The sequence below is a fragment of the Elaeis guineensis genome, chromosome 6 (genome assembly GCF_000442705.2).
Source record: "Elaeis guineensis isolate ETL-2024a chromosome 6, EG11, whole genome shotgun sequence".
Lineage (NCBI taxonomy): Eukaryota > Viridiplantae > Streptophyta > Magnoliopsida > Arecales > Arecaceae > Elaeis > Elaeis guineensis.
The window spans coordinates 18527767-18555473 of NC_025998.2; the positions used below are offsets into that span (position 1 = coordinate 18527767).

The following is a 27707-nucleotide window of genomic DNA, read 5'->3' on the forward strand; positions in this document are numbered from 1 at the left end:
CTTGTTTCCGCCATTCAGGAAGCTAGCAGGACACAAACCCAACAGAAGTAATTTATGTCTTATTTGGTTCTTTCTGCTAAGCTGTGTTTATCAGTAAAATAACCGCTGTTTAATCAGTATATTTTGTTTTGCTTTGGTAACTGCTGCCATGTTATTCTATCTTTTGGAATGAAATTATATGGGTTTGTTCAAAATAAATAGTTTATTGATATAATATTTAATCTAATCATATAAACTCAATATAATTTTATCATGAATATTATCTATCCTTGATGTACGATTTTCATGTTTATTTTGCGCATTATTTTCACTCTTTTTAAGGTACAAAATCAAGATTAGTATCAATAATTAAAAAACTATGTCATTAGATGTTTTTCTCCGGACATAATTGTGCCCTATTGATATCATAGCCATATCAACTTATGTCAATGGATAATTATGCATTCTATGCAATATTTTTTATTTTTTTCAAACATCAAAAATTTATTTTATATAATTTTGAAGAAATAAGTGCCAACGATCGAATTTTGTTTTATAACCTTTAGCACTATCCATGTCAAAATTTAGAATTTTGTAAAGCCAATAATAATAATTTTATCTCTTAACATAATAAAGCAGTTTTTGTTGGAGAAAAAAAAAAAACATCTCATACTTTATAGAATAAAAAGTAATATACTTAAAATCAAAATATCTTGATTATTTTTAAAATAAAATATTTTAAAAAAATTTAGTTATCAAACATTTTAATTTCAACTTTTATCTACTTTACTTCGAAGTAAAGTATTGGAAAAAAAATACAAAGCCTTACACGTGACAATATCACTTTTTTTTTTGTTTTTAATATATTGAAATGATTAACAACATATGCAGTTATCCAAACGGTCCTCCCTGTTAGCATTGCTACAAATATATTTCACTTCACTAGGCTAAAAAGATGATTCCATTCTCCAACAATCCTATTTCAAAAATTGGCTATTAATTTCTATAAATGTTGAACCAATAAGCCATCTAATAATAGTCAGAAAGTCTCTCTCCAAAAAAATATGAAACGTCCTCGAGACTTTAGTTTACACATACCATATCTTCCCATGGAGTACATAATTTAGCCGCATAAACCATAATATCATACAATCTAATACGTCATGCTGCGATACAGTACCACTCGCATTCCTGTACCTAACTCATCGTTATTTCAAAAAAAAAACACACACTACCATCAGGAAATCATGTGGTGGTGGTTCCCAAAACAAGTAAACCATATATAAGATCACAGAATTTGCAAAAAGAGTGCCACAGTTTTCTCCGACGATCAAGGATAACAGTTGCTCTGTTCCTAGCGGATAATTTTAAATGCATCTGATATGAATAGTCAGATTTGGAACATCCACTGAAGCAAAGCAAAATTCTTTGTGCCCTGTAGATCATATAAAAAATTCGATATGGAATGCATCATCTTGTTCGATTGATCCATATAGTTATCACTTTTTGACGCATATTTAATATCTGTAAGTCGATTTTTTTGTTTAAAAATTTTATATGATGAAAATATCTCTATTTTAAAAAAAAATTATAATATTTTATGTTCATATTATGACATTCTGTATCCATAATATGCATAAGATCTCATAAATTTTTTTTAAAGGAAGAGACATTTTTGTCATTCAAAATTTTCAAACGAAAAAACCGACCTACAGACATTAAATACACATTGAAAATGATTAGACAAAATTTCCCACTCATATTATAATATTGAGTATATTATGACATTTAGACTATATCACATCACAGTATGTCATAATTTTTTTCAAAAAAAAAAATATTTTCATCGTACAAAATTTTAAATAAAAAAATTGACCTGCAGACATTACATGTGTTGAAAAATAATAATTACGTAGATTAATCGGATGAGATGATGTACTCTATGTTGATTTTCTGCACCATCCGCAGTACATAAAGAATTCCTTCACAAACAAAAGTAGGAGATTGTTACCGTACCTGATCGTCATCCTGCAATATAAAATAACATAAACTATAGACTCCTCTGTACCGTGACATAAGTCACCATAGTGTGGAACGTGAATATGAAATCCACGACTGTCTAAAATGCCACAATATGAAAGCCCAGTCCAAACTATCTTCTACATAAGTAGGGGATGAACCCTAATCCTCCCAACATTGTAGGGTTTCAAGGGGTTAATTTGATGACCCTTGCTTAGTGGTGGTCCGGAGCAATTCAACGTGCATTTTGGATGGTTCGGAACAGTTCTAGTATGTTTGCGCAGCTTAGAAACATTTCAGACATATTTAGATGCAATTCAAGCTTGGCCTCAGCAGTTCTTGGGCACGAGTCAGTAGCATTTCTGTCAGAGATGGATGCAATACAAGCTTGGTCTAAAGGAGTTTCTGTGTAGATGGACGTCATCTTTTCCTGGTTCAGATTGCAAGTTAATTAACAAAAATGAAGGGAAGGCGAACGGAAGTAGCTTTCTCATTGCTAACATGTGTTCACTATGTCTAACTTGCAGCACAAGCAAGGTAATGAACTAAAATAATGTTGCTCCCCAAAAGAAAAGACTTGGCCAAAGCCAATAGATTGTTTTTAAAGTCCAAATTTATTGATCGTGTTGAAAGCTTCACTAACGAAGATATGCCACTACGAGAAGTGAACCAACAACAACAGCATGCAGCTCACACGCATAAAACAGAACAAGCTACAATGAAAGGAAGAACAAGACAATTCCCACATGGACTATTACTTAATGGTTAATCTTCCTGCAGTTCTTCCTTATCTCTCCCCATAACCCAGTGAGAGGGGAGATGTTGCCCATCTTCACCATGGACTTCGCAAATTGCTCGAAGAAGAGCTCATTGTTCTCTGCATACAGCTTCACCAGCTGCATGGTTGCAGCACTGTCGGTGAAGAGGACCTCATCGGAGCTGAGGAGGCCCTTCCAAGCCATGAGGTTCTTGTAGTAGTTGTTATCAAACTTGATGGGGCTCACAAAGTCCAATGGGAAGAGGTTCTGGTCACCACCTGACCGCGGGCATCGGGTCCGCAGCTGGGCGGCATAGGCTGCATCGAGTGTACCATCAGGGAGGCCATTGCCAGTCTGGTTGTAGAGCCTCTGGCGGAAGCTGGTGCATCGAGATTGCCCGATTGTGTGGCTGCCTGCATTGATTGGTCCACCAGTTATCAGATCTTATATACCTAATTTGTGAGGACCTGAACATGTATTTAGTCCTGTATCAACTATATGTTGGATAGATTTTGGATACTTAGAACTAAGGAATCCAAACATAACCTTCCGACTAGACTTTGGGTGCGGTCCTAGGTTGTTATACAATCAATCAGTTAACTTTCCAAGCACCCAATTATTTTGATACAGGTAGACCGAGTAATGCACCCTTGAGTTTTGTTGTTATTCCGAACAATGCCTCTGAATGTTTTCTATTTGAAGCTGTTAAGGTGGAGATCAAGCTTCTGGATTTTATTGGCTGCTGGTGAAGTAATGCAAACAAGATTCTAATCTGAAAACATTCATTCTATGCCAGTTTGCTGCGCCAGATAATCAGCACAATAAGGGATGCATTTAACTTACCAGAGAGGGCGACCAGATCGACAAGGTCAAGGCCTTGGAGCTTAAACTTGGTGATAATGGTGGGAAGTGTGTTGTTGGGAGCTGGAATGTTGTTGTTGGAGCCACTTAAGCTTGCCCCAGTGAGTCTCTCCTCCCCAGTAGAACCTCCCAGCTAGGACCACCAGTCTAATTTCACAACAAACCACCTCAGAAACATATAAAGTTTTAGATACACAAATGATGAAATTAAGCTCCACATTTGGAAGAGTGATACATCAATTCTCTTGACTTCAAGCATGCATGAGAATTAGGCCCTACAACAAAGGAGCCCAAGGACTTGGGTGGCAAACCAGCATATCCCTGAGGCAAGTATGAAGGATGATGGCCATACCAGCACTGTAGAATCTCTTGCTGCAAGGGCTAGGATGTCTGCACAGGACACTGTAAGTGGGCATTCCTCCTCCAATGCAGACTTGATCTCATCAATGACCTCGAACCCTCTTGCCGAATTCCGGTTCGGGTTGGACCGCTTCTCACTTAGGAAAGTCCCAGTGCTGTCCAGAAGAACGGATGCATCACAGCCCTGCAAAAATTCAGTAGCCTTTAAAATCTTAAAGAAGCTGTTTGTTCTGAACAAGAGGATTAGGTTGGTCATAGTATTAATTAACATGTTAGCAAGATTGAAGTGTAATGTGGTTATTCTGAAAGATAGGGGAAGTTGAGGGATATGAACTATTATGTAATATACACTAATAGATGCAGTTAAGAGCAATAATGACCAAATACTGCAATGAATCCGTCACAAGTTTCTTCCTTGAAAAAATGGATTAGAAGAACAACCTTGACAAAGCAGTCATGGAAGTGAAGCCGAAGCAGAGAAGCAGCCATTCTTGCTTCCCTTGCAAAAGCTTTTGCAACAATAGACTTCACAATCTCTTGCGCTCTGGGGCATGAGTAGTCATAAAACTGTGGGTAGAGATATCCATTTGGTTGAGGATGTGCAAAACAGAGAGGAGAGAGAGCAAGAACTGAAAAAAACACTAGGAATCTCATAGATAGACCCATCTCTCTCTGTATCTCTTGCAGGTAAGGTAACAAGCTAGTTTTAGAAGGAATGGAGACTTAGAGAAGGGAGAAAACTGCTAAAAGCCTTGTGCTTTGTGACAAAAGAGGAGGTTTTCTTTGAGAATATATAGACAGAAAATGTGATACCTTGAGGAACACACAGGCGTACAGTGAATAAAAAGGAGTTAAGAGTTGGTAGGCTTTATTTAGTTTCTCCCTCCCACTCCATGATCATAATTGGTAGAGTAAGTATACCCTAAACACCGTGGCTTCATGACAATAATGTATGAATGAAAAGTAACTACATTGCCCTTACTGAACGAGGGGATCTTGTGAGGACCAGGACTTTGCTTTTTTGTCTTTGGATTAGATAGGAACATAGGTCTTCACGCCTACATGCAGACCTAAGCGGCTGGATAAGACTTTAACTTCTTTATTAAAAGCGACACCAAGAATTTCACTGTTTTTAAGTCTTGACACCAGCATAACTGGTATGTAATTATCATGAGCTCAGACTCATGCCAAGGGTTGTTATCATGTTTGATGACTTACAAAATCGAACACGTACTTTAAGTTTTTTTTTTTTTTTTTTTCAAAGCAAAGACCTCCCTTTTGATGAGGGGTGCTCCCAAGCTGGATCATTGCCTGGTTGACATTAATTATAACAATGCTTATAATTGTTTACCATCTGCCAGCTATACAACACTAATATTTTACATACAAACCTATACTTTCCTTCTGAAGGGAAATATTGTAGAGTAATAAACAATGAGAGTAATAAATAATAACTATTGTAACCATGTTGTAACACTGCGACAACAATCATAAGTGCATTGGCATGTATTGAAAATTATCTATAGGCATACTATGTAAAAGAATATGTATGTAAGATGAGAATGTAGCACGTGCGACATGTATATTTTATTTTAGAAATAAATTAAAAAAATCCTAGTGTCATAATAAGAGATAATTATATTTTTAGGGTTCTTTAATAAAAATTATTTCAATAAAAGATGTTGATAAATTTATAGGAAGGACTTGACTCTTTGATCTTGTGGTTAAAAACCACATTCTAAAATTATCCAGATGGGATAGGAGAAATGCAACATAAGAAAATGCAGAAGAGCTAAATAAGCGGTGGGGAAATGCGCATAATCGACCACCCTTAGCTGAGATAAATTCACTCGAAGATGGAGGTATCTACCAGTTGAGCTAACAGCTACTGATGCTAGACTCTGTGATTTCAAGTTATGCATGGTAAAATGTTTAAGAATCTTGTATCAATTGTTATGTAATTACGACATTATGAAAAATTGTTCCATTTTATTAAGCCTATAGGTCTGATCAAGATTCATTTGATGGTTGGTGGTTTAAATAAAAGCATCCATGTGCTGGAGTGGTACCGCACTACCATACTGAGGCCATCCTCTTTTTAGTTTAATAGCATGTCAATCATTGTGCAAATTACCATGTAAAAATATGCAAATAAGAGAAATCACTCAAACGAAACGCAAGTACATTGCTTTATTTAAAGCACATTTCGCAAGGAGCAATGGCATTTCATTGCAACGTAGAAACCAAGTAATTTTTTGAGTGAGATTTGTAAGTTACTAAAGCATTTCCCAACACAAAAGTAGAGAAGAGTAATGGTGATTTCTCACAAGGTGAAGGAAAATCCTCCTATCTTCAGAATGGGTGTATTTGGTTCATGATTAGAGTTAGAATCTGAATGGATGGGAAAGAGTATTGAAATAGATGTATTTCTCAACGTATCTAATTCACCATCGGAATTAAAATTGAAATCGGAATTGAAATGAGCTTTGGATGTTAGAAAAAAATAAAAATTTGATTTTAAAAATTAAATCATTCTCATTTTTTTCTAAAATCAGAATAATTTTTTTTAATTAAATAATTAAAATAAAAATCACTCATTCTTATTTTTATTCGAAAGCCTAACTTCTCCCAACAAATAAATGCTTGGATAAGTAGTAGGCATAAACTCACCCATTACTATTGATGCACGGGGTTATTTAGCAACATAGTTTGCAACTATTTATCAACGTCGTCAATCCACCATCAGGTGAGAACTTGAAACATGATTTGTTTATTGATATCCATGTCACGCTTGCCTTTTGAAGATATTAGGCAGCTTTCAGTCATCATACATCAAAATTTGGAAAAGTGGACCTTTAACAGTAATTCAGTACCTTTTTTTTGGTAGAAATACAGTAATTCAGTACTTGTGCATCAGAACTTTGGCTTCAAAGATGCCAAGATGTCAAAATATACAAAAAGCAACATCCGCAACCTTATCAAGCAACATGAAGTTTGTTGCGGCCAATCTTCTCGTCGTCTGATCGTCGAAAAACGAGTGCTGCAAAAAGAAAAGTCCACACTGATCGGAGACGATCCGACGGGAGACCTCGACGGTCAAGTCAGAGAGGTGGTTGGACAACAGTGAAATGAAGACAGAGAACTCAATCGAGAGAGAGGGAGCAAGTCTGTGGTTTCAAAGTCGAAATGGAGGTCCCTACACTGTTGTCTTCCCCAATTTATATAGTGGAGCATGGTATTGCGCCGCCATTAATGGCGCGGACAATTGAGGAATTGTCAACTCACTGTAGACTGTCAGAGTCGCCGTAAAAGTGTCATATCGCCGTGGGGCTGTCAAATCACTAGGGTTGACAATGCCCTAGACGGGATAATGCCCCTAGGTGGCAGTGCCGCATGTTGCTGTCAGGACTGACAAGCTCTGGCGGCTGTACGGCGATCGGAGGAGTCGACCGATCCTAAGTCGGTGGTCAGCTGTGTGGCATCGGGTGGAGATTCGGGCCCCTTTGTTGGTCAGCGAGTCTTACGTGAGTCGGCCATCAGACTCCCTGGTTCAGTCGGTCGGGAAAACAGGAAAAGTATGTCCGACCGACACATCCTCAGTCGGTTATGGGCCGTTAATTGGCCGGTGATGGGGTCCGTCGATCGATCGGTCGGTTGAACGGCGATCGGTCGGTCGCTCCGGCTGTCGATCGGTCGGTCGGTCCTCCGACCGTCGGTGGTCGTCGGTCGGTCCTCTGACCGTCGTGGTATTCCCAACAGAGTTAAAGGAGTTCAATTATCCTACCATGTAGACGTTTTTCAAACACAACAGCATCCCCATTTTTATTTTCTATGGATGTTTCCAATAGATTGGTGGGCTCTAAGCCCTTCGTTTCCTAAAAAAAATTCATGGGACCAACTGATTTCATGAGATTAGAATGAGCATTCTAATAATTCAGCATTTATATGTGTTTCAAAAAAGAGATTTTTTTTTTTTTTTTTTAATGATAAAAAGTAGAGGTATAGTAAACTTGCTTGTGAAGGAAAGAGAAGGTGGAAGACTTGGTCAAAATCTCTTTTGCTTTTCAAGCCTAGGTGCTACTCTCTCTCTCTCTCTCTTGTCTGTTTACCCTTCCCAACTCTAAAAGAAATAGAAATATTCATGCCTAAATGGTCCTAGGAGCCGTATATGGGGACTGAGAAAGGGCCTACAATTGTCCCCCGCATGGAAGTCCAAGAGATGTTCTAACTTTGTAGGCCGGGGACCAGCCTTGATTAATTTTGTCCATGTTAGATGAAAGCGTAGCCTCTGATATGATGATGACCATCACTGATAGGTGGTGGTTGCCTTTGAACTTTGAAGACTAAGGATCGGATCCAAAGTTGCCCCAAAAACAGATTCTTTTCGTGTTACAGCAGGTAAGCATAATTACAAACAAAACACGTCAAACTATAAGTTTTTATTTTTTGAGCTTTTGAGATGTGTCCATACTATGTCGATATGAACATCGCTTGCATCAAAAAAAAAAAAAAAAAAAATATATATATATATATATATAATCTAAAAAAATAAAAAAATAATAAAATATGTGATGCCAAAATGATTTGCAGTAAGTCCATACTTTTCTTTTCTCATTATTAATCAACTCATCGTAACCACAACAATAAATATAACATACAAATGCACCATGATGCACCGTGTAAGTGGGTATGTATTCATGTAGATGATCAGTCCACCGCGGAACAAAACTTACCAACCATTCTTTCATATGCATCATAAACAATTACATAAATGCGATTTGTTTGGTAAGGCACAGATATTTGTACGGAAATTATCTCAAAACGGACTTGTAGAGATCACGTGAAGATAATAAATGTTGACGAGTAGACTAAATCCTGCTCGCGCTATAAAGCGACAATGGATATCATATAATATATCGTTAAAAAAAGGGGCTAAAAATAATAATTTCGTTGTTCGATCATGCAGGTGCAAGTACGGCGAGCAGAAACCTAATCAGATTGTTTGGATATAAATATATTTATATCCATATTTACTTCATGTGATACGAATATAGTTACTAATATGAAAAAAAATAAAATTTATATTTATTTTAAATAAATTTGAATATAAATAAATATTAAAAGTATAGATATTATTGGTGTAAGATTCTGTACGATATCGAAATGCTGGAGTAGATGACGAGATAGATCTTCGGAGATGTGATCTGTACAAAAAGTTAAAGTCGGACGTTGTTCCGATGGAGATCCAAATAGATGGAGGGCGTGGCAGAATAACAGCGTATCTTTTTTACGATCTTTTTTAGATTTTTTTTTATGGACGAAAGTGAGAGTTTAGTTGATAAGTCGGTTGGTACGATCCGTCTGGTCGGCACAATTTATGCGAAGTGGCAGAACGTTGCTCGAAATCCTCGAGATATGGTAGTTGTGATTGCCTTATCCATTTTGTGATAGCTGCACCTATCAAATATTGAATTTTGAGCTGGTATACCAAACTGATATCGATGAGTCGAAGACTGATCGATCGGATGTGATCAGTTGAAGACTTATCTGGTCAGACTGAGCAATCATTTGAGTGTATCGATGATCTTCAACCTAGCCTACAGGAATTGGCCATCGAGGAAACATCGGTGGTCTTGGATGGAGATTATCGAGTGTCAGTTGGTGGGTCTTCATCTATTCAAATGGGATAGAAGTGAGGATTAGCCAAGACAACGAAGATTATGGCCGACGATAGGTCGATGGGGCTTAGTAAGCAGATTATTAGGTTTTGACATTTTGGATCTCGATCTTCTTCATATTATCGATCCGTACGATATTTTTTCAATAAATATAAATAAAATATTTAAATTTATCATCATTGAATCAATAATAATATGTTAGTACGATTATATATATATATTTTAAAATTATGAGTATTATATATAATTAAAAATAATTATGTATAAATTAAATATTCAGGTACGAATTGGATAGCCATTTATTTATATCCATATCTATTTTTTTGATAGATATAAATATAAATATTAATTAAATATTTAAATTTCAAGTATATCTGAATAGATTTGAATGTAAAAATGACTCCACACGGACATTGGCTGATTTACTTTTACCCTTAGGCTCAAATAAATACAAAACCATGAAGTTGGGCCTCTATCAGGTTTGATATGGCTCAACGCCCAGAGAAAGAGCGATACTTTGTGCACCGCTCGCGATTCAGAAATTCAGGATCGCGTGCGGTGATTGGTCACCGAGGGGTGGGGGGTGTGGTTGGATTGTTTCCGCACCAATCACCGCATGCGGTGCAGTTCGTTCGGCACCACGAACGGTGCAATAAGAATTTCGCCAGAAAAAATAAAGCTAAATGACACTAATTCAGCATTAGGCCCGAAAGTAACATTCCAGGCCCAGTTATAACGGCCTTAGTTTATTTCACCGAGGTAATGGGCCGACTAATGGCTTAACCCAAGGGTGCGACGATACGGCCGTTGAGCAGGCCATAAAAGCACACCGGATCCACTTCGCAGGCAGTTAGAAGTAGTAGCGATCGGCGTCTCCTTCCAGGCCGAAACCTAGAACCCGACGGACGTGACGTCGGAATCTGATCGAAGAAGATGAGCGAGGGTGACGACGCCGCCCGACGCCGGAGCGCCGTCAATGACTACCGGAAGAAGCTCCTCCAGCACAAGGAGCTCGATTCCAGGCTTCGCACTGGTGCCTCCTCTCCCTCCCTTTCTTGAATCCAACGCACTCTTCTTTCTTTCTTTCCCTTTCCGTCGAAGTTATGAACTGGGTTTTGGTCCCGAGAAATGGGTATGGGATTTAGACTCTAATTTAGGGTTTGGTGGTTGTTTTCATATGTTGTTTTCTTTCTCCGCTTCTTTAATTGCGAAGGGATTGGAAGTCGAGATGGGGGAATCTTGTTTGGGATGGGATTGGGGTTTGGATTTGTTGTAGGTTTTATTGAAAGGCAAAGTATGAAGAAAAATTATGCATGAGAGGTGCAGATGGATGTCTGGAATTTGTAGGAGTAAGGCTGTTTGGTTAGCGACTAAAAAGGTTGGGGAAGTATGGACGCAGGGTTCTTGCCTGGTTTTTTGATACAGATAGAGTGGTTGTTGTCGGGCATTAGTTTGATGTGTTTGTGAACGGAAAATACAGATCCACTTGGTCTGCTATTTCGAAAGACCCAATTGTCACCAAAGTTTATAGGTTTTCAATTTCTTTGGTCTAGGAATATCAAAGAAATGCTATGCCCAATAGCAACTCTGTAAAAATTGCAGTGGATGATGATGGAAGGAAAGCATATGTGCCATCAAAAATGGAAGCATATGTATTTAAAGAATGTGATTAAAGAAGATTTATTAGTAAAAAGAAAGTAATGGGAAGATAATCTTGATTTTGAATGATATCAGCAACATAATTAGAGATAAGAGGTGAATGTTTTTGCATAGGAGAATTCTAATGGAAAGACTTAAGTGAGGATTGATGGATTAAATTAGAGCAAGGGACATGATGTGGACGGTGGTGTAAAGGGTGGAATGGATAGGGTAGGGACTAAAGCATCCTTCCTTTTTGTTTTAAATTTTTGATAGAAATGCCATTTTTCTTTATATACTTTCTGATGGTGCTATGATTCCGTTAAGAAGATTTAGTGCTTTTTCTAAAAGCAAATAGTTCACCAAAATGATTGGAACTTTTGTAGGAGTATTCCCTTTTCATGTATAGGATTCCACATGAATAGAAACGTTGATCATATTATTTTTATAGTGACTTATCCATACAACTTTATTATATTGCTGGCTGGTGTTTTATATTAATTTTATAGGACTCAATTAAGTCTTTATAAAAATTCATTGTGAATTATAGACCATATTTACAGAAAATAATATGGAACTTTAGCAGTTCTATGTTATATACATATTGTCTGTCATCCTAGATGTGAAGTCAAGCAGAAGATGTGGTCTCTTTTCTCTTCTGTCCATCATTTGTTCTTGCTTTTCTTTCTTGTTGCACAAAAAGGGGCAGAGATGATTCATGCAGAGTTTTGCAGAACTACAAAGCAAAATCATTCTGTCAATCAAGTTTCCTTAGTGATTGAGATAATTAACCCATCAATTTGCCCAATGACAGTTGTAGTATTAGTTCTTGTGTGTTGATTGAAATGCTGAAGCTGAAGGTGGATTTTTCAATTTCAAGTAACCTAAAGAGTTTTAAGGGCCTTCATTAATGTCAACTTCTTGATGGCTGTGAATGAATAATGGATGGTTGCCTAGGTGAGGTATACCTAGGTATTCCTTTAAAGTTGGTCAATAAAACAAAAGCTATGGCAATGTGACCTTACATTTTATGTGATGAAGAATATGACATTTGAGGGTGGGCCTTAGCGCAACAACATGGTTGCTCCATTGTGAACTGGATGTCACAGGTTGAAATTACAGAAATAGCCTACATCTAACCCTCCCCAGACCTAGTGGCAGTCTCTTTCATTGGGATGCACTTTGTGAAGGATATCACAGTTAAGAGTTACGTTGCGAATTGCATGACAGCTATTAGTTGCAAATATCTTCAAGGATGTATTACAATAGTAAGGGATAAAGGGAATAGAAAAAGGGTCTCTCTTTATGTTTCTCATTGCTATCAAAGTGTCTAATGAAACTTTTTGGAATAGAGTAGATGACATAAATCATTAGAATTTGTTTCCTATCTCACAGTTGCATTATGTTGCCAATGCTTAGGAGGATGATTGTGAACAATCGAGGATGATTTTGACAAAGTATGCTACATTTTTATATGCTTTGTGTCAGTGCTGAACTTTAAAATTAATTTCAGTTTAGGTTCTCTTATTGGGATCCATATGAGGAAGGCTGATATGTTGGATAGTTGATTTCATGGTTATCTTAATGCTTACCTGATATATGTGGCTTTCACTATTATTGGGTCACACTACAAGATATGATGGGACCCATGTTACATAAATAAGGTCTCATTGCTTTGGCTAGAAACTAACATTTTTATTAGTGGGAAGGAACTGTCTAGTTAAAGTTGTTTTGTCAAACTTCTTTGTGTGTTTTTTCTGTTGTCAAATTGTCGCATTACCACTTTTATGAAGATTCCTTTATCATATGCTACAATTTAATAGTGAAATTTGATGAGTTGCTTACCATATTAAAAAGGATCATTATATGTAAAAAGAAAAAATCTATATTCTATAAAGTGGAAAAGAAAGACATATCCTAGTAATCTGAGCACTTAAGTTTATTATCAAAAAATCATTTCATTGAAGGATGATTTGATAAAGATTTGAGTCTCACCAATGCAGCACATGTGCCGGATATGCAGAATAACAATACAGACAAGAAAAGAAAGGAAAAAGGATTTTGATAACATGCATCAAAGAGTGAGTGAATTTGATAAAAATAAATAAAAAGTGGACTGAAGAGCTCTCAAATGTCATATGATAAATTGGAGGAAAAACTCCTGAAAAATGTACTATATGTTTATGATAATATATGCTTTTAGCAGGGATATAAGTATCAATGTCATGTTGGTCTGTACTGGTGATATCCGATCGTATCATTTACTAATTGGTACTGGCACGGCCCTAGACACATTGTTTCACTGCTGTTTTGCTGTTCTGACACCAAGAGGCATATTGTATACCAATACATCACTGCATTATATCAATCCATATCATGCTAGTAAGGTATCAATGTGGATATTGGTACTAGTCCTTTATTCCTTGGTCTTTAGTATTAAAAAATTTGAGAAAGAAATACATGGGATAAAAAAATATAGGAATATGTTTTAATTCCTAATTGATACCAAAGTCAGAAATCTCAACTGTATAAGCTTGACCCCATATCTTGGGTTGTATTGACCCATATCGACACAGGGGTATCATCTGGTTTGGCAAACCATGAGTACATATAGGTCTATGCCACATCTAATAACATGTTGATACGTGCATAATATTTGGTTGATGTGCGAGATTGCAAGCACTGTTTGGAGCTTCCCTGTCATAGTGGGTCTGTCACCATGCTTGTGTTAAAACCTAACATTTAAGAAAGATAGAATGATTTCTGAATTATTTGCTTTCTTATTTCCTAGTTGAGCATTTCTCCTTGAAATGCAGATGGATAGATGGTGAGAGGTCCACTTTGACTATGAAAGCATCAAAGAAAAATATGACAAGAACCTCTCTTTATCCATATTCACCATCTTTTGCATTGATCCCTAAAGTTACAGGACCCTATTGGGTGAGAATGCTGCTGATGTATAATGTGTTTTTCTACACTTGTATAAATCTAGCTAATTCCATAAGACATCCAAATCTGGCACTACCTCAAGCAACCATTGAGGATGAGTAATTGTTAACCCTAATGAATCACAAATTACGCTAAGTTCCACAACTTGAACTATATTTGAGCAAATCTCTCACTTGCAACTAAGCGTATTTTCAGTCTGTGCCTTGGAGTGTGTTTTGATGTATCTAAAAATCATTGTATTTTGTGGTTTTAGAAGCAACAGTCGTTAATTTAGAAGTTTTTTGCATTTGGTTGTGTTTTAGAAATTCATAAATTCCTTTATATTCTATCAACCTATGTTACACGGACAACCACATCCACCTCAGAGAACCTATGTTAGATACATATTGCAGCTTGGATATCCATTAGACGGTAAGATACTTATCAGGTTCTTCAGTTAGAGATTGGTGGAGAGTTCAACTCTTTGAAAAATGACTTGTAACATACTACCATTTCTTTCTTTCTTTTTTTTTTTCATTTTTTGTGGTGGTTCAGAGGTTAGTAAATGATGTAGGTACTAAAGTAATTTCATGAAATGTCATCTTCTATTTATTCTTAAGCTAATTTGGGAGTTTAAATAAGAAAAATGTATATTGCAGACCTTAATAAAAATAAATGATATCTTTAACATTTCTTTTATACAATATTGTAGAATACAAATGTATGTTTGTGTGTGTGTGTGTGTGTGTGTGGATATAGATATAAATATATACACAAACATATTCAATGTAATTCTACAGTCTGCCACAATAAACACTTCTGCTAATGCAGTCCTTGATGTCACTTGGAGGCTCTTCAGGTCTTGGGGGTCTCTTAGTATTCGGAAGAAAATGGAGGCTCTTCAGGTCTTGGGGGTCTCTTTGTATTCGGACGTAATGCTACAGTCTTCCATAATAAACACTTCTGCTAATGCAGTCCTTGATGTCACTTGGAGGCTCTTCGGGTCTCGGGGGTCTCTTGGTATTCGGAAGAAAATGGATAGTTACACGGGAGGTTTAAAATGTGTAACTAACTGCCATGTAATCTCGTTCTTATCTCTTATTATAATTAATAAATTTGGTGGTTTTACGTCCTCATTTCTTCCTAGAACAGATTTTTTATATCAAAACTTTATCGTGCAAGTTTGTGTAATTCTTTTTTCCCACTACTTTTACTAATTGTTGCTGATATTAAATCGGTTCTATTTTGCTTTTCTTGGTTTTTATTTCTGACTGGTTCATGGTCTGAAATAACTAATAAATTCTTTTTATCTTGATTTTTGTGACGGTAAATGATGTGGTGGAAACTGGAAATGCAGTGAGGGAGAACCTGAGGGCTTCAAAGAAGGAGTTTGCCAAAACTGAAGATGATCTGAAGTCCCTTCAAAGTGTAGGGCAAATTATAGGAGAGGTTCTTCGGCCACTTGACAATGAGCGCTGTAAGTGAACTGCACTCTATTGTAACTATGGAGATGTTTCTCTCTGTTTTGGTTGTTCTATGAATTCATTTACCATTCGCCGTTTGCTAACTGATGTTTGATTTAGTTATGACTTGGGATAAAGGGGGCTAATATATGGAGTTAAACCTGTTTCATGGCTGTACATCCAGTCCTGTTCCTTGAACCTGTTTGAAATTGATATATTTTTATGTCTATCATCAAATCTAGTTCCTGTTGTTTCTTAAGAATCAGCATAATTGTGATTCCAATGATAATGTTTTAACTACTGCTATGGATCGTAGGATACCTCGCTTTTATTAGTCCATTTAGCAGCAGTAAAGTGCTCTGATTTATCAGAAAATTTTGGACTATGTCTGACTCCACATAGTGTTATGACTACTGATAGCAAGGCAAATTACATCACTCTATGGTGATAAAACACTTAATATAGGTTGTGATAATTGTGTCCTTACAGATTAAATTTCTCGCATTTAACTTATTTGATGGATATAACATTGACTCTCACTTTGATCAAATAATGCAATCGGGGTGCGAGTTTCACATGTGCTTGATGCCAAAAACCACTTTGGTTGAATGTTCCTAGTAAGTTGATTAATAGCAGCCTTTGAAGCCTCTGACAGAAGGCATATGCAGTGGTTTGCAGAAAAGTTAATACCTTGGATTTGTGGAAACATGCAGTTTCCAGCCACTGATTACACATTGTAAATTTGCAATAGTTAAATTTTGATGGTGATGGACATTCTACTAATTAAAACAATACCTAGTTCTCTTTAAGTTTAAGGTATGACGTTTTATGTCATTTGTGATGGCAAACTTATGATGACTTAAGGGAAGTTTAAAATGAAAATTTAGCAGTTGTTAGACTTTAAGAAATATTTGTCCAGTTGGAAAAGTAGTAGTGGTCAAGTAGCTTTATATACTGAAGCTCCAAGTTCCATTCTTTAACATACCATGTGATTTTCACTTGCATGTCCTTTTTTTTTTTTAACCCCTTGCACCTTATGGTTTTGCTTCCGTCAAGGTTTTATCTTGCTGTCTAAAATTCCTTTACTTTGAGATTGGAATTATTAAGTACCAACTATTTAACAGATAGCTTTTTTTAACTCCAGTAATTGTTAAAGCAAGTAGTGGCCCAAGGTATGTTGTTGGCTGCCGTAGTAAGGTGGACAAAGAGAAGCTGACAGCTGGAACCCGTGTAGTTCTTGACATGACAACCCTCACCATCATGCGAGCACTACCACGAGAGGTACTAAATAGTCATTGTATATTGTTGCAGGGAGGGGCACTGATCTAACATGTATATTTAATGTGTTCTCACTGGCTCTGTTCTATTTTTTTAATTTCCTGAATTATGTAAAAACAAATACTGAGAATATAATTGCCAATGTTCTATCTTGTGGTTCCAGGTTGATCCTGTTGTGTACAACATGCTTCATGAAGATCCTGGCAATGTTAGCTACTCTGCTGTTGGTGGATTATCTGACCAGATTAGGGAACTCAGAGAATCCATTGAGCTGCCTCTCATGAATCCTGAGCTCTTCCTCAGAGTAGGAATTAAACCCCCAAAGGTATCTATGAGCTCTTTTTGGGTTCTTAATATATAACTCTATGATGAGTAAGAATCGTCCTTTTATACTTACTATAAAGAATTCTGAGAACTCTTTCCAGCAAAATCTCTCTTTTGAGGAAATTGAGATTGAAACTGTATAATTCATTGTGTCGTATGAGTTTGTAGGGAATTGATTTTTTGATTGCAGGGTGTCCTTCTCTATGGCCCTCCTGGAACAGGGAAGACATTACTTGCTAGAGCGATTGCTAGTAACATTGATGCGAACTTTCTTAAGGTTAGTATTATCTAAAATAACCTGACCCAGCCCTTTTATATGTATCTTTATTTTTTTATATTTATCTGTCTAGGTTGTATCAAGTGCCATAATCGACAAATATATAGGTGAAAGTGCAAGATTAATCCGGGAAATGTTTGGCTATGCCCGTGATCATCAGTAAGGCACGGAGATCCTGGGATTTTTTTTTTCTTGGGCTTTTCTTGTTAAATTGACATTATCTCAGCATCCCTTTTTATAAAAGCATCTGATACACTCAATATACTATTGTTAGTTCTTGAATTTTACTTTTATCTCTAAAATGGCCTGTCTCATGTAAATGGTTGGGCCTCTATTCTATAGCCTTGCATAATTTTCATGGATGAAATCGATGCCATTGGTGGGCGTCGATTTAGTGAAGGGACCAGTGCCGATCGTGAGATCCAGCGAACATTAATGGAACTGCTCAACCAACTGGATGGATTTGATCAGCTTGGGAAGGTGAGTTTCTTTTCCCTAAACATGTTTAAATGGTTGCTTCCTAAGAGTATGCATCAAAGTGTTGTCTTCCAAAAATAGTGATTGCTTATGAGGTAGTTACTTATGGCAATATTGAGAAGGCTAAAATATGGTTTAGCTGATATATAATTTATAGTATGCTAAATTCTTCTTAATCCAATATTATCTACATGTGATCTTTTTCTTACCTCAGCACCTATATTCTTAGGGGGTGTTTGGTTGGGGAGAGTGGGGGTCTGAAATCGGAATCGGAATGGGTGACTCCATTCCAACCGTTTGGTTGGGAGGAGTCCCATTTCAATTCCGATTCCATGATGGAATGGGAATGGCTCAATCTATATAGAACTCAATCCCGACTCTCTCTATGGATTCAAATTTTCATTCCGATTCCGATTCCGGTCGCGAATCAAATGCTTCAGAGGATTTGGCCATTCCGATTCTATTCTAAGCCATTCCGATTCCCATTCCCATTTCGATTTCGGTTACGAATCAAACACCCCCTTAATACAGGAAAATGTTTATCAAACACTGACTTTGCTTATTTTTGTCTAATGATTTCTGAGTATATATGTGAAGGCATGGCATTGATGCCAAACATAAGTAATAGAACTATAGAAGTTATGCTTATGTTCTGGTTTTGGTGACGATGAATGGTTGATTTCTTTTTTTTTTTTTACCTTTTTCCAAGTAATTTCTAGGTACAGTTCGTGTGAATTGGCCACAACACATTGCACAGACATGATTAGACAAGTCTTTAGATGCCTTTTATGTGATAGCTTTTATATGCTCAATTATAGTGTAATATTTGCTTCTTTCCTTTAGTCATAGCATTTATTGCTAGAACTAGTACTTAAAAAAGTAAAAGAAAATTGGTATTTGCATTAGCAGCAGTACTTTCATCGTTGTTGTTAGAATTTATGTGCAGAATGTTTTTGATCATTATGAGTGTTTTACTGCACGTGTTTGTGTTTGATATATAATGCTTATGAATAGTATTATAGTTCATTGTGTACGAGGGGCAGCTGTAGGATAGGGAAGTAAAGCTTGCAAAAAATATAGAGTTCTTTGGATGCTGGTTCAACAGCTATGATAGTGGGCTTAACAGCTTAAATAGAACATGCTGACCCCCCAATGCACCCCTCCCAAGTCACAATCAACGTGGGACTAGATGTGCAGCGGCGCAGGTTCTCACAGGTTGGCGGTATAAAAATGTTCAATGTGGGCCTATGGTGAGAGGAAAAGAATTCTCAAAATCTAACTGTCAAAGATACTCTTCTCAGGATTGGCTACATGATCTATGACCTTTTCTTGTTCTATATCCATGGACCAAAATTACTTCAGCCCTTGTGATTTTAATAGCTTCAATTTTGTCCCTTACCTTCTTTTATGAGATTAAGTGGAGATTTTAATGATCAAAGACAGGTGAGATTGCAATAAAAAAGAGACATGAATGATGGATTTACCCCAAAAAGATCAATAGGATTATCAACAAAAGGATCTCTCTCTTGACTGAGCAGTCATCTCTAAAATTAAGCTCAGGTACAGCACAGATGATACCCTTCTAGCTCCATTTTGAATGAGCCAATAATAAGAAAACCCAGAAACTGATTCTTTTGTATATTCATTTCTACAAAATAATATACTGTAGGATCTACCAATTCAAAGTCTAAACATATAGTTTTGTATTCTGAATTACAGGAAAATAATTTATTTATTTTGAGAGCTGAATTATGTTATTGGCAGAAGACTAACAAACAGAAATTTTATTTTTGTAGAAATCAAATCAGAGAAATATAATATACAACAATGCATTATTTATTAGTTTAATTTGCTGAAATTTATGGTACCAAAATTACTGTGCAGAATTCTTTATTTGCAGAATTTAAGTCACTATAATATATGGAAATTTAATGATCAGAAATTTAGTTTGCTATAATTTACTACACAAGTACAGGATTTCCATTTCAGAGAAATTAAGTTAGTAAAATAAAATATATAAAAACATAATAATAAGATATTCTGTTTGCTGTAACTTATTTTACAGATACTAATGTGCCGATTTTTCTTTTATAAAAATTAGGCTATAGAAATATCGCATACAGAATTAATAACATAATTCTAATATACAGATTTAAAAACTAAAATACAATGATCAGAAAATTATATTGCAGAAATTCAAAACAGATCTTTGCTGGAAATTTGTTTTGCAGATTTTTTTTTTATATATATCAGGTTCTTGAAATATAATATACAGAAATTTAATATTCAGACTGTTTAATATTCGTAGATTTTAAAATCAGAACACAGCTTTCAGAAAATTAAAACAAATTTTATAAATTTTCGGAAATTACATTATGCAGAAATCTTTAAAATTGAGTACTATATGCAGAAAGTTGGTGATATGTATTTAATAATAACAAAGAAAGAATAAATTTAGTCATTAAATTATATAAAGTGAAACTACGAAAGTCTCAACTTTTTACCATTTACTTTTGCAAAGTCTCAGGACTCCGTCGCCACTATCAAACTCAATGCTATGGACACATGCAGGCACTCAGGACCAGGACTCCCTTGCAACTATCAAACTCCATGCTATGGACACTCATACCCTAGCTCTCAGGATGTGAGACAAAAGCAATGCTTTATATGTATATATTGTCATACTCAACGGGCATGTCCTTGTTGTACTAGGTAATAAGCCAATGCATAGGCTCCATAGTCCTCTCAAAGTCAAGGTAAGAAATAACTCTGACTTTAGGAGAAATACTCAAGAGTCTTGAGTTCTCTACAACTTCAGTTACAAGTCCTGTACCTACCCGAGCACTTTAGGATTCGAAATACTTCAAATAAGCATATTTGACTAATCATAATATGATTATGAATCAAATATATGACATGGCACATAAGCACTCATTCCTAGCTGATTAAGGATTATCATCTCTATTTCATGTTAAAGCCTCTGTTTTTTATAAAATTTTGGACTCTTAATAAATCTAATAATTTTAATGCTACTAGGATTTCATTTTAATATAATTTGGTATTCAAGATAATAAATACTAATTATATCTTAACTAGAAAAGTACTGCTAATGTCAAGAGAATTGATACATTCAAACCAAGCCCAATCCAAACAATAACTAAGCACAAAAATAATTAATTTTAGTTTTTCTTAATAACGAAAGCATAGGGTATTACAAGTGTGCCATCCCTAGTTTTGTGATTTGATGAGTTGGGAAATTGACCAGGATGGGACAGGAGATCCACCATCTCAGGTGTTGGGAGATGGGAGGTGTCCCATTCTATGGAAAAATTGGGATGGCCTCATCCCATAGTATTTAAAACCTTGTTGCAAAGTAGTGTCATGCCCTGGGTAATAGATTCAGGACTAGGACTTCCTAACATGACAAAGTCATTCTCAACAACCCTATATTTGGGGCGCATAGGAAATCATATATATATATATATATATTAAAATGGAGCTTTCACGTTGGTGTGTCTTCGTTTGACATGTGGATAAAAAGCTTTTTGCTGCATGGAGTGAAATCGTGGGAGGATTGGAGCGGGTTTTCATTTGGTTCTCTCCAACGTTTATCGAAGAAGAGCAATGTGAGAACTGGTCCTTTGACCCGAAGATCGAGTTCGATTGAAACAGGGCATCTTTGTTTCCAGCGATGGGGGAGAAGTTTTGATAGCATACGTCGGCGGAATCCGGCCTTATCCGAAGAGGATTAACCTCTCCTAACTCTTCCCATCCTCTTTTATATAAACCCCTCCCACCTCTCGATTAAAACCATCAAACCCTCACCGAAATCCCTCTTCCTTCTTGCCCATCTCCGACGGTCACTGTGCCACCGTGTCGAGTGCCCTCGCCTCCCTAGAAATCCTAACCCTCCTCCTTAAACCCTAGCGTACCTCTTCAAGTGTGAGATTCGTTGAACCGCCCCGCCGGCTATCGTTGTCATTGCCGCTGTCCTTGGTAAGTTCTTCCTCTTCTCCCTTCTGGCCCTCGGTGTTCACCGCTATGGGATAAGGCGGATCTTCTTCTCCTTTCTCTCGGGTTCTCTGTTGTCGTCGGCTGGATTGTCGCCCCTGAGCGTTGCTGTGCCACTATCGTCGGCTATTTGGGCTACCTCACCGCCGAACCCCCATCCTCCGATCGTCTCCTATGACAACCCAAGAGAGGTCATGGGTTTCGATTTTGGGGGAAACAGAGAAGAGAGAGAGAGAGAGAGAGAGAGAGAGAGAGAGAGGGACCTAACCTAATTGAGTTGACCCAATTTCAAGTAAGGCTGGTCAATCAAGCCGATCTGGATAAAAATTGGACCCAAACTCAATTAGGTCTAGGTCAACCCGAGTCACATAGATCCAATTTAGAAATTGATTCAAATCTAGACCTAAACCTTGACCTGGGCTCGGGTTACATTAAAGGTCTTTCTATTTATCTTAATTTCTCCGAAATTGAGGGTGAATAAAACTTATTTAATGTGCTAGAGCCTTCAACACCGGAAGAACAACGGATCTATAGATCGGATTGGAGGATCATAGAATTTTGGATCTGATCAACAGATAAGTTTTCTCTTATCTCTGGGTTTATATATATATATATATATATATATATATTTTTTTTTTATGTGTTTAAAAATTAGATTGTTGTATATAAAATGTTTAGAAATTATAGAAGTTCAAAATTATGTAATTATTTATGAAAAATAATTTACAAAAATTGGATCAAATATGACATCATCTCTGCATGATTACGAATTTGAAAAGAGATGATTCTTTGTTTTAGTATTGCATAAATTTCAAAAATAAAATTTTATTTTTTGAATTGGTCAGTGTCATTGGTACATATGTTTTTCATGTTACAGTATGTTTCAGGTTTGGTTATCCTTTCCAGTCAATCATAGATTCTTATAATCGAACCTGCTGCTGTCATTTGGGTTATAGTCAAAACTGAATGATGAAGGTTTAGTATTAACGATATCAACTTTCTTCCTTTTCTGCAATAATAAACTTTGTAAGCTATAAAATGCTAGAACTTTGAAAAGATTTCTGACTGGCATGCTTGAAAAGTTTGAATATTTATTCCCAATAGAAATAATGGATAATCTGAGTGTCTGGAGATTAGTTATTGCTCGCTGCTGTTGGAGTTTTGATGTTCTGTGCTATATGATCATATTTACATATCTGACAGGCTATCTTTGCTGGACTATTTTGATATTTTGGCAGTTCTAGCCTTCTGGGTGAATTATGCGTTATCCTGTATTGGTGATCTGAATTTTGAGCTTGCTATTTCTTGAATATATGATGCAATTTGACTACTCAAGTTGTCTTTGCAATGCTCTACCAGCTACTGAGCATTGTTAGTATTTGTTAGTAACTCATGCATTTTATGATGATTATAAAAAAGGTTTTACTTAAAAGATGTGAATACTGTATTAACAAAGAGGTAAATCAATTATCAGTACCAATAATATAAAATGAATGAAAAGGTGGTGATGCTTGGAAAAGATGTGCACATTCAGAAGTTGTATAATGAGAATACTCATAGAAATAGATTTTGAAGATTCTCAATTAGTCAGGTCACTTTTATACCTTTATTATATCTACATAGTTGAGACAGCGAAACAATTGAACATGGGAAAAAAGGCAAAGGGCAATGTGCTAAGACCAGGCATGGTATCGAACTATATATATCCGTCATGAGTTTTCCTCTTGCCAATTTCCGATCTTCCACCACTAAGCATCATCGAACTCTATATATGATTAATTAGATTTATATTCATGATTTTTTTGTTATTTCTTTATTCTCATTTTCTTTTTTAGGATATTTGCTAAACTTATAGTATTATCTTTTTTTTATTTTATGATATGATGAATAATTTTATTGTTTTTTTGTTGTTAACTTTTTTTAGGTATTGTCTTATTTTATATTGATTGTTATTGTAATTATCTTTTCAATTTTATAGCATAGTGAATAACTTCATTGTCTTATTCTTGGTATAGTTTGTATAGATATGATTGTTAATAATAATTTTTTAAATAATTTCTTATAATTTTCTTCTTCCATTATGTAAATCTACTGCACTCATTCTGCACTCATTCCGAAACAACTGATGCTGAAAATATTGATTTAAGGAATGATTTCTCTATCAACAAAAGATAGAAATGATTATGTTACTTCTTAGTATCATGTTATTTAAACATTCTGAGTTTATGTTTTCATTTGGAACATTTGGTATCATCTATTATGTCTTTTATATTATGTTAGATTTTTAATTTATAAAAATATTATTTGAAGAAATAATTGCATGCCGTGCATCGTACCAGGTTCTAAGCTAGTATATTATAGATCGGGACATCAGCATGAGATTCTCACATATTCAAGAGAATCCTCCTGTGAAAATATGTCCACCATAGTTAGCACATTTTAACTGCCTTTTTGTTAGGTGTGAACCTATGTAGGGTGTTGTTAGTTTTAATTAAGCACATAATTATTACATATTTTTCTCGTCTATCAAAGTCATGGGGTACTTCTTCCTATCCCAAATAATGAACCTATCCATCGCATGGATGTCATCATGGATATCTCCAAAAACTGAGTGCCTTATTAATTCTTGAAAGGTTTCTTTGATTTCCTAAGATTTACACCTTTTTTACATTTTCTGAAGCTTCTTACAGGTACACATGGGGATTAATTTCATAGTGATCAATCTTTTCACAATATGTTGCATGTTTAACCTATCATGTCGCCATAACAAGTGCTACTACTTGAATAATATATGTAAAAATATGATTTAGACCAACCATCAGTAACAAATTTTTCTTTAATGAAATTCCCTTGTTTTGTTACAACAACTTTATTCGATTTGAAACCAAATGAAAGCCTACTCTTTTAAAGTGGAATCCTCTAATTAGGTTCTTCTATTCCTCATGCATGCGCATCCCTCCATAAGCAGTAGCTACCTGGCATAAGCTTCAAGTCCTCACATCAACCTTTTTTTTTTTTTTTAAACACCTAAGCAGTATCTAGATTGTTCATCATCATTGTGTCATCAATCTTGTTAAGTGAGGAAAAAAAATCATTTGATGTGTTTGTGTACATCGACTCCGTCATCACCAACCAGTGGGTTCGCTTATGAGATTTGCTTATGGATTACCAACTATGCGAGTTGGTGTCAAGATTGGCTTTATTAGGCTTCCAATGTGTATGGCTGATAAACCCTTTGTTTGGACCTATTTTTCTTCTGGCAAGTTTTTTCAGTTAGATGTCTTAACATTTTAGTCTCATTGCTTTGTTCTGATATGATTCAACATTAGCTTTGGACTGGGTCTCAGATGGTAGATAGGTGCAGAAATCTTCTATACCCTGTATTTCTTCTATATCCAATGAGGAAATCAATTTATCTTCTATATCTGTTTGGATGTATCTGAAAATCATGCAAAGATGGGTAAATCTTGACCATGTTATGTAAAAGTGAAACAAAAAGTTGCTTTATTTTTTCTTATATCAAGTGATTGATATTATGTATGATAATGCTTGTTAAGTAGTATTCTTTTTTCCATGTTATTAGGTTAAGATGATAATGGCAACAAATCGACCAGATGTTCTGGATCCAGCACTTCTTCGTCCAGGCCGATTAGACAGGAAGATTGAAATCCCATTACCAAATGAACAGTCAAGGATGGAAATTCTGAAAATTCATGCTGCTGGTATAGCCAAACATGGCGAGATAGACTATGAGGCAGTTGTTAAACTTGCTGAAGTGAGTTCATGATGTATTGTTGCTAATGAACATTGTCATTTCCATTGCTTTGATTTTTACCTTTTCATCGGTCCATTTTTTTCCCCAAAGGAGTGAAAAAAAAAATCCTATTTTTCAGGGCTTCAATGGAGCTGATCTTCGGAATGTCTGCACAGAAGCTGGGATGTCAGCAATCCGTGCAGAACGAGATTATGTTATTCATGAAGATTTTATGAAGGTAACTTAATCTATAAAAATGTTATATTTTAACACTGTGATTTATAAGGGTACTGATCATATTGTCTATCTTAAAGTGAGAACCAACCTCTTGCTTGGTGTGTCATCTATCTTTATGCATGAGTGTTTCCCCCCCTTATCCACTTGAAAACGTGCGTAATACTTGCTCTAGAATCCTGCCTAATTTTGCCAAGCCTGAAGCTATTATACCTTCATGGCTTTCTCAATGCTTTGTCATTATGGTGGAATACTTTCACTATCAGATATACTCATAAAAGATCACTCAAAATCCATTATGTAACTGTCTTGACCCATGCCCTATATGGTCACACTTGAAGTCCTCATCTTATGCTAGTAAATTTTTTACTTGATTCAGCTATTGGCAAGATTGAATATTTCATGTTGAAGTTCTTGATGAGCATGGACTTCAGCTGCATTTTTGACCATCCGTTGCAGTTATTTTTAATATTAGGACCATCAAGCGGGTGTTACTCATGGTCATTCTGGATAGTGACTCCAATGAGTTGTGGCCTAATATGGCCTATGGATATCCATCTAAATTTGGTTTGTCCTGTACAGTGGTTCAGGGCTTCAAGGAAACGATCCTAGCCTGACTTTTGTCCGATATATTATTAGTCCTCCCTTGGCGGACATCCAAACATTTAGTATTAATAGTGTGACCGTGAGACATTAACATGTTTCGTTATAATTGAAAGCAATTCCTTTTCTATATTGGTTGCATGGAAACTGGTTTCATATTTCATTCTGTTTATTGCTTCCCTCCTTTGACACTTGTGAAGAGCTGTGATGATTGGATTATTTCTGTAATTTTGGGACCTGATGTTTGTTTACTTTTTACTGCTGTTATTAGGCTGTTAGGAAATTGAACGAGGCAAAGAAGCTGGAGTCAAGCGCTCACTACAGTGCTGATTTTGGGAAGGATTAGAAATAATTCGGGTTCCATCTTGTGATGCTGTCTGCTATGGTGGTGATGTTGATGGTGGCAACATGTTTATTGTTGTGCCTATGGTTGTGTTTCATCAGGAGCATACTTATCTCTCCTTCATCAACTGATATTTATGCTAGAGGTCCAAATTAGTCATAAATTTATCTCAAAATAGTATTGATGTTGCATTATGTTCACATATGAGTATTATTTGATTTTCCAGTGACCTTTTTAAACATGAATCCTTGACATGGTGAAGCTCTGAACACGATTAATAGAATCTATATATGCTATCATGCAGTTAACTGCAGTGGTTTTACAGTGCCTGCTGTTTAGAAATTCAGCCCCAAAGCCAAGCAACTTGCTTGCTCGATGACATCCTGACAGCGACCTTTGCATGGTCTGGAGTCAGTTTTGTTCACCCACAACGTATTCCAAGAAAGAGAACTGCGAATCACCTAGATTAGACTTTGATACGGGTTTAATACAAGTGCTGTTTGATCCCGTTCTCATCTTTGGATTGTCCAACGTCTCATGCTATGTAATCTTATCAGGTGTGCCATAGGATGTTAATTCTTAGTTGTGGATCTTGTCTATATCAACAATTGGATGGTGTATGTGGTCTTTTTTTTTTTTCCGTTATTTTTAGAAGAGATCAGGCGAGCCTGACTGATTTCATTCTCTTTTAATTTCATTAAGAGAACGAAAGAAACAATAGA

At 36.0% G+C, this 27707-nt stretch overlaps 2 protein-coding genes across 2 annotated transcripts; one reads left to right on the plus strand and one right to left on the minus strand.

The window, feature by feature from the left end:
- Positions 1-2553: 2553 nt before the first annotated feature.
- Positions 2554-4872, minus strand: LOC105047025 (peroxidase 72). The gene is given in 5 exon segments (XM_010925801.4): positions 2554-3169; positions 3600-3719; positions 3722-3764; positions 3970-4161; positions 4419-4872. Coding segments are annotated over 5 exon segments (993 nt in total). The 5' UTR covers positions 4644-4872; the 3' UTR covers positions 2554-2756.
- A 5618-nt stretch (positions 4873-10490) lies between these two features.
- On the plus strand, positions 10491-27298 carry LOC105047024 (26S proteasome regulatory subunit S10B homolog B). The gene is made up of 10 exons (XM_073259304.1): positions 10491-10688; positions 15579-15698; positions 16829-16965; positions 17126-17287; positions 17477-17563; positions 17637-17721; positions 17904-18043; positions 25635-25826; positions 25945-26043; positions 26914-27298. The coding sequence occupies exons 1-10, from the start codon at positions 10589-10591 to the stop codon at positions 26986-26988; spliced, it is 1197 nt and encodes a 398-aa protein (XP_073115405.1). The 5' UTR covers positions 10491-10588; the 3' UTR covers positions 26989-27298.
- The last annotated feature ends 409 nt before the right edge of the window (positions 27299-27707 follow it).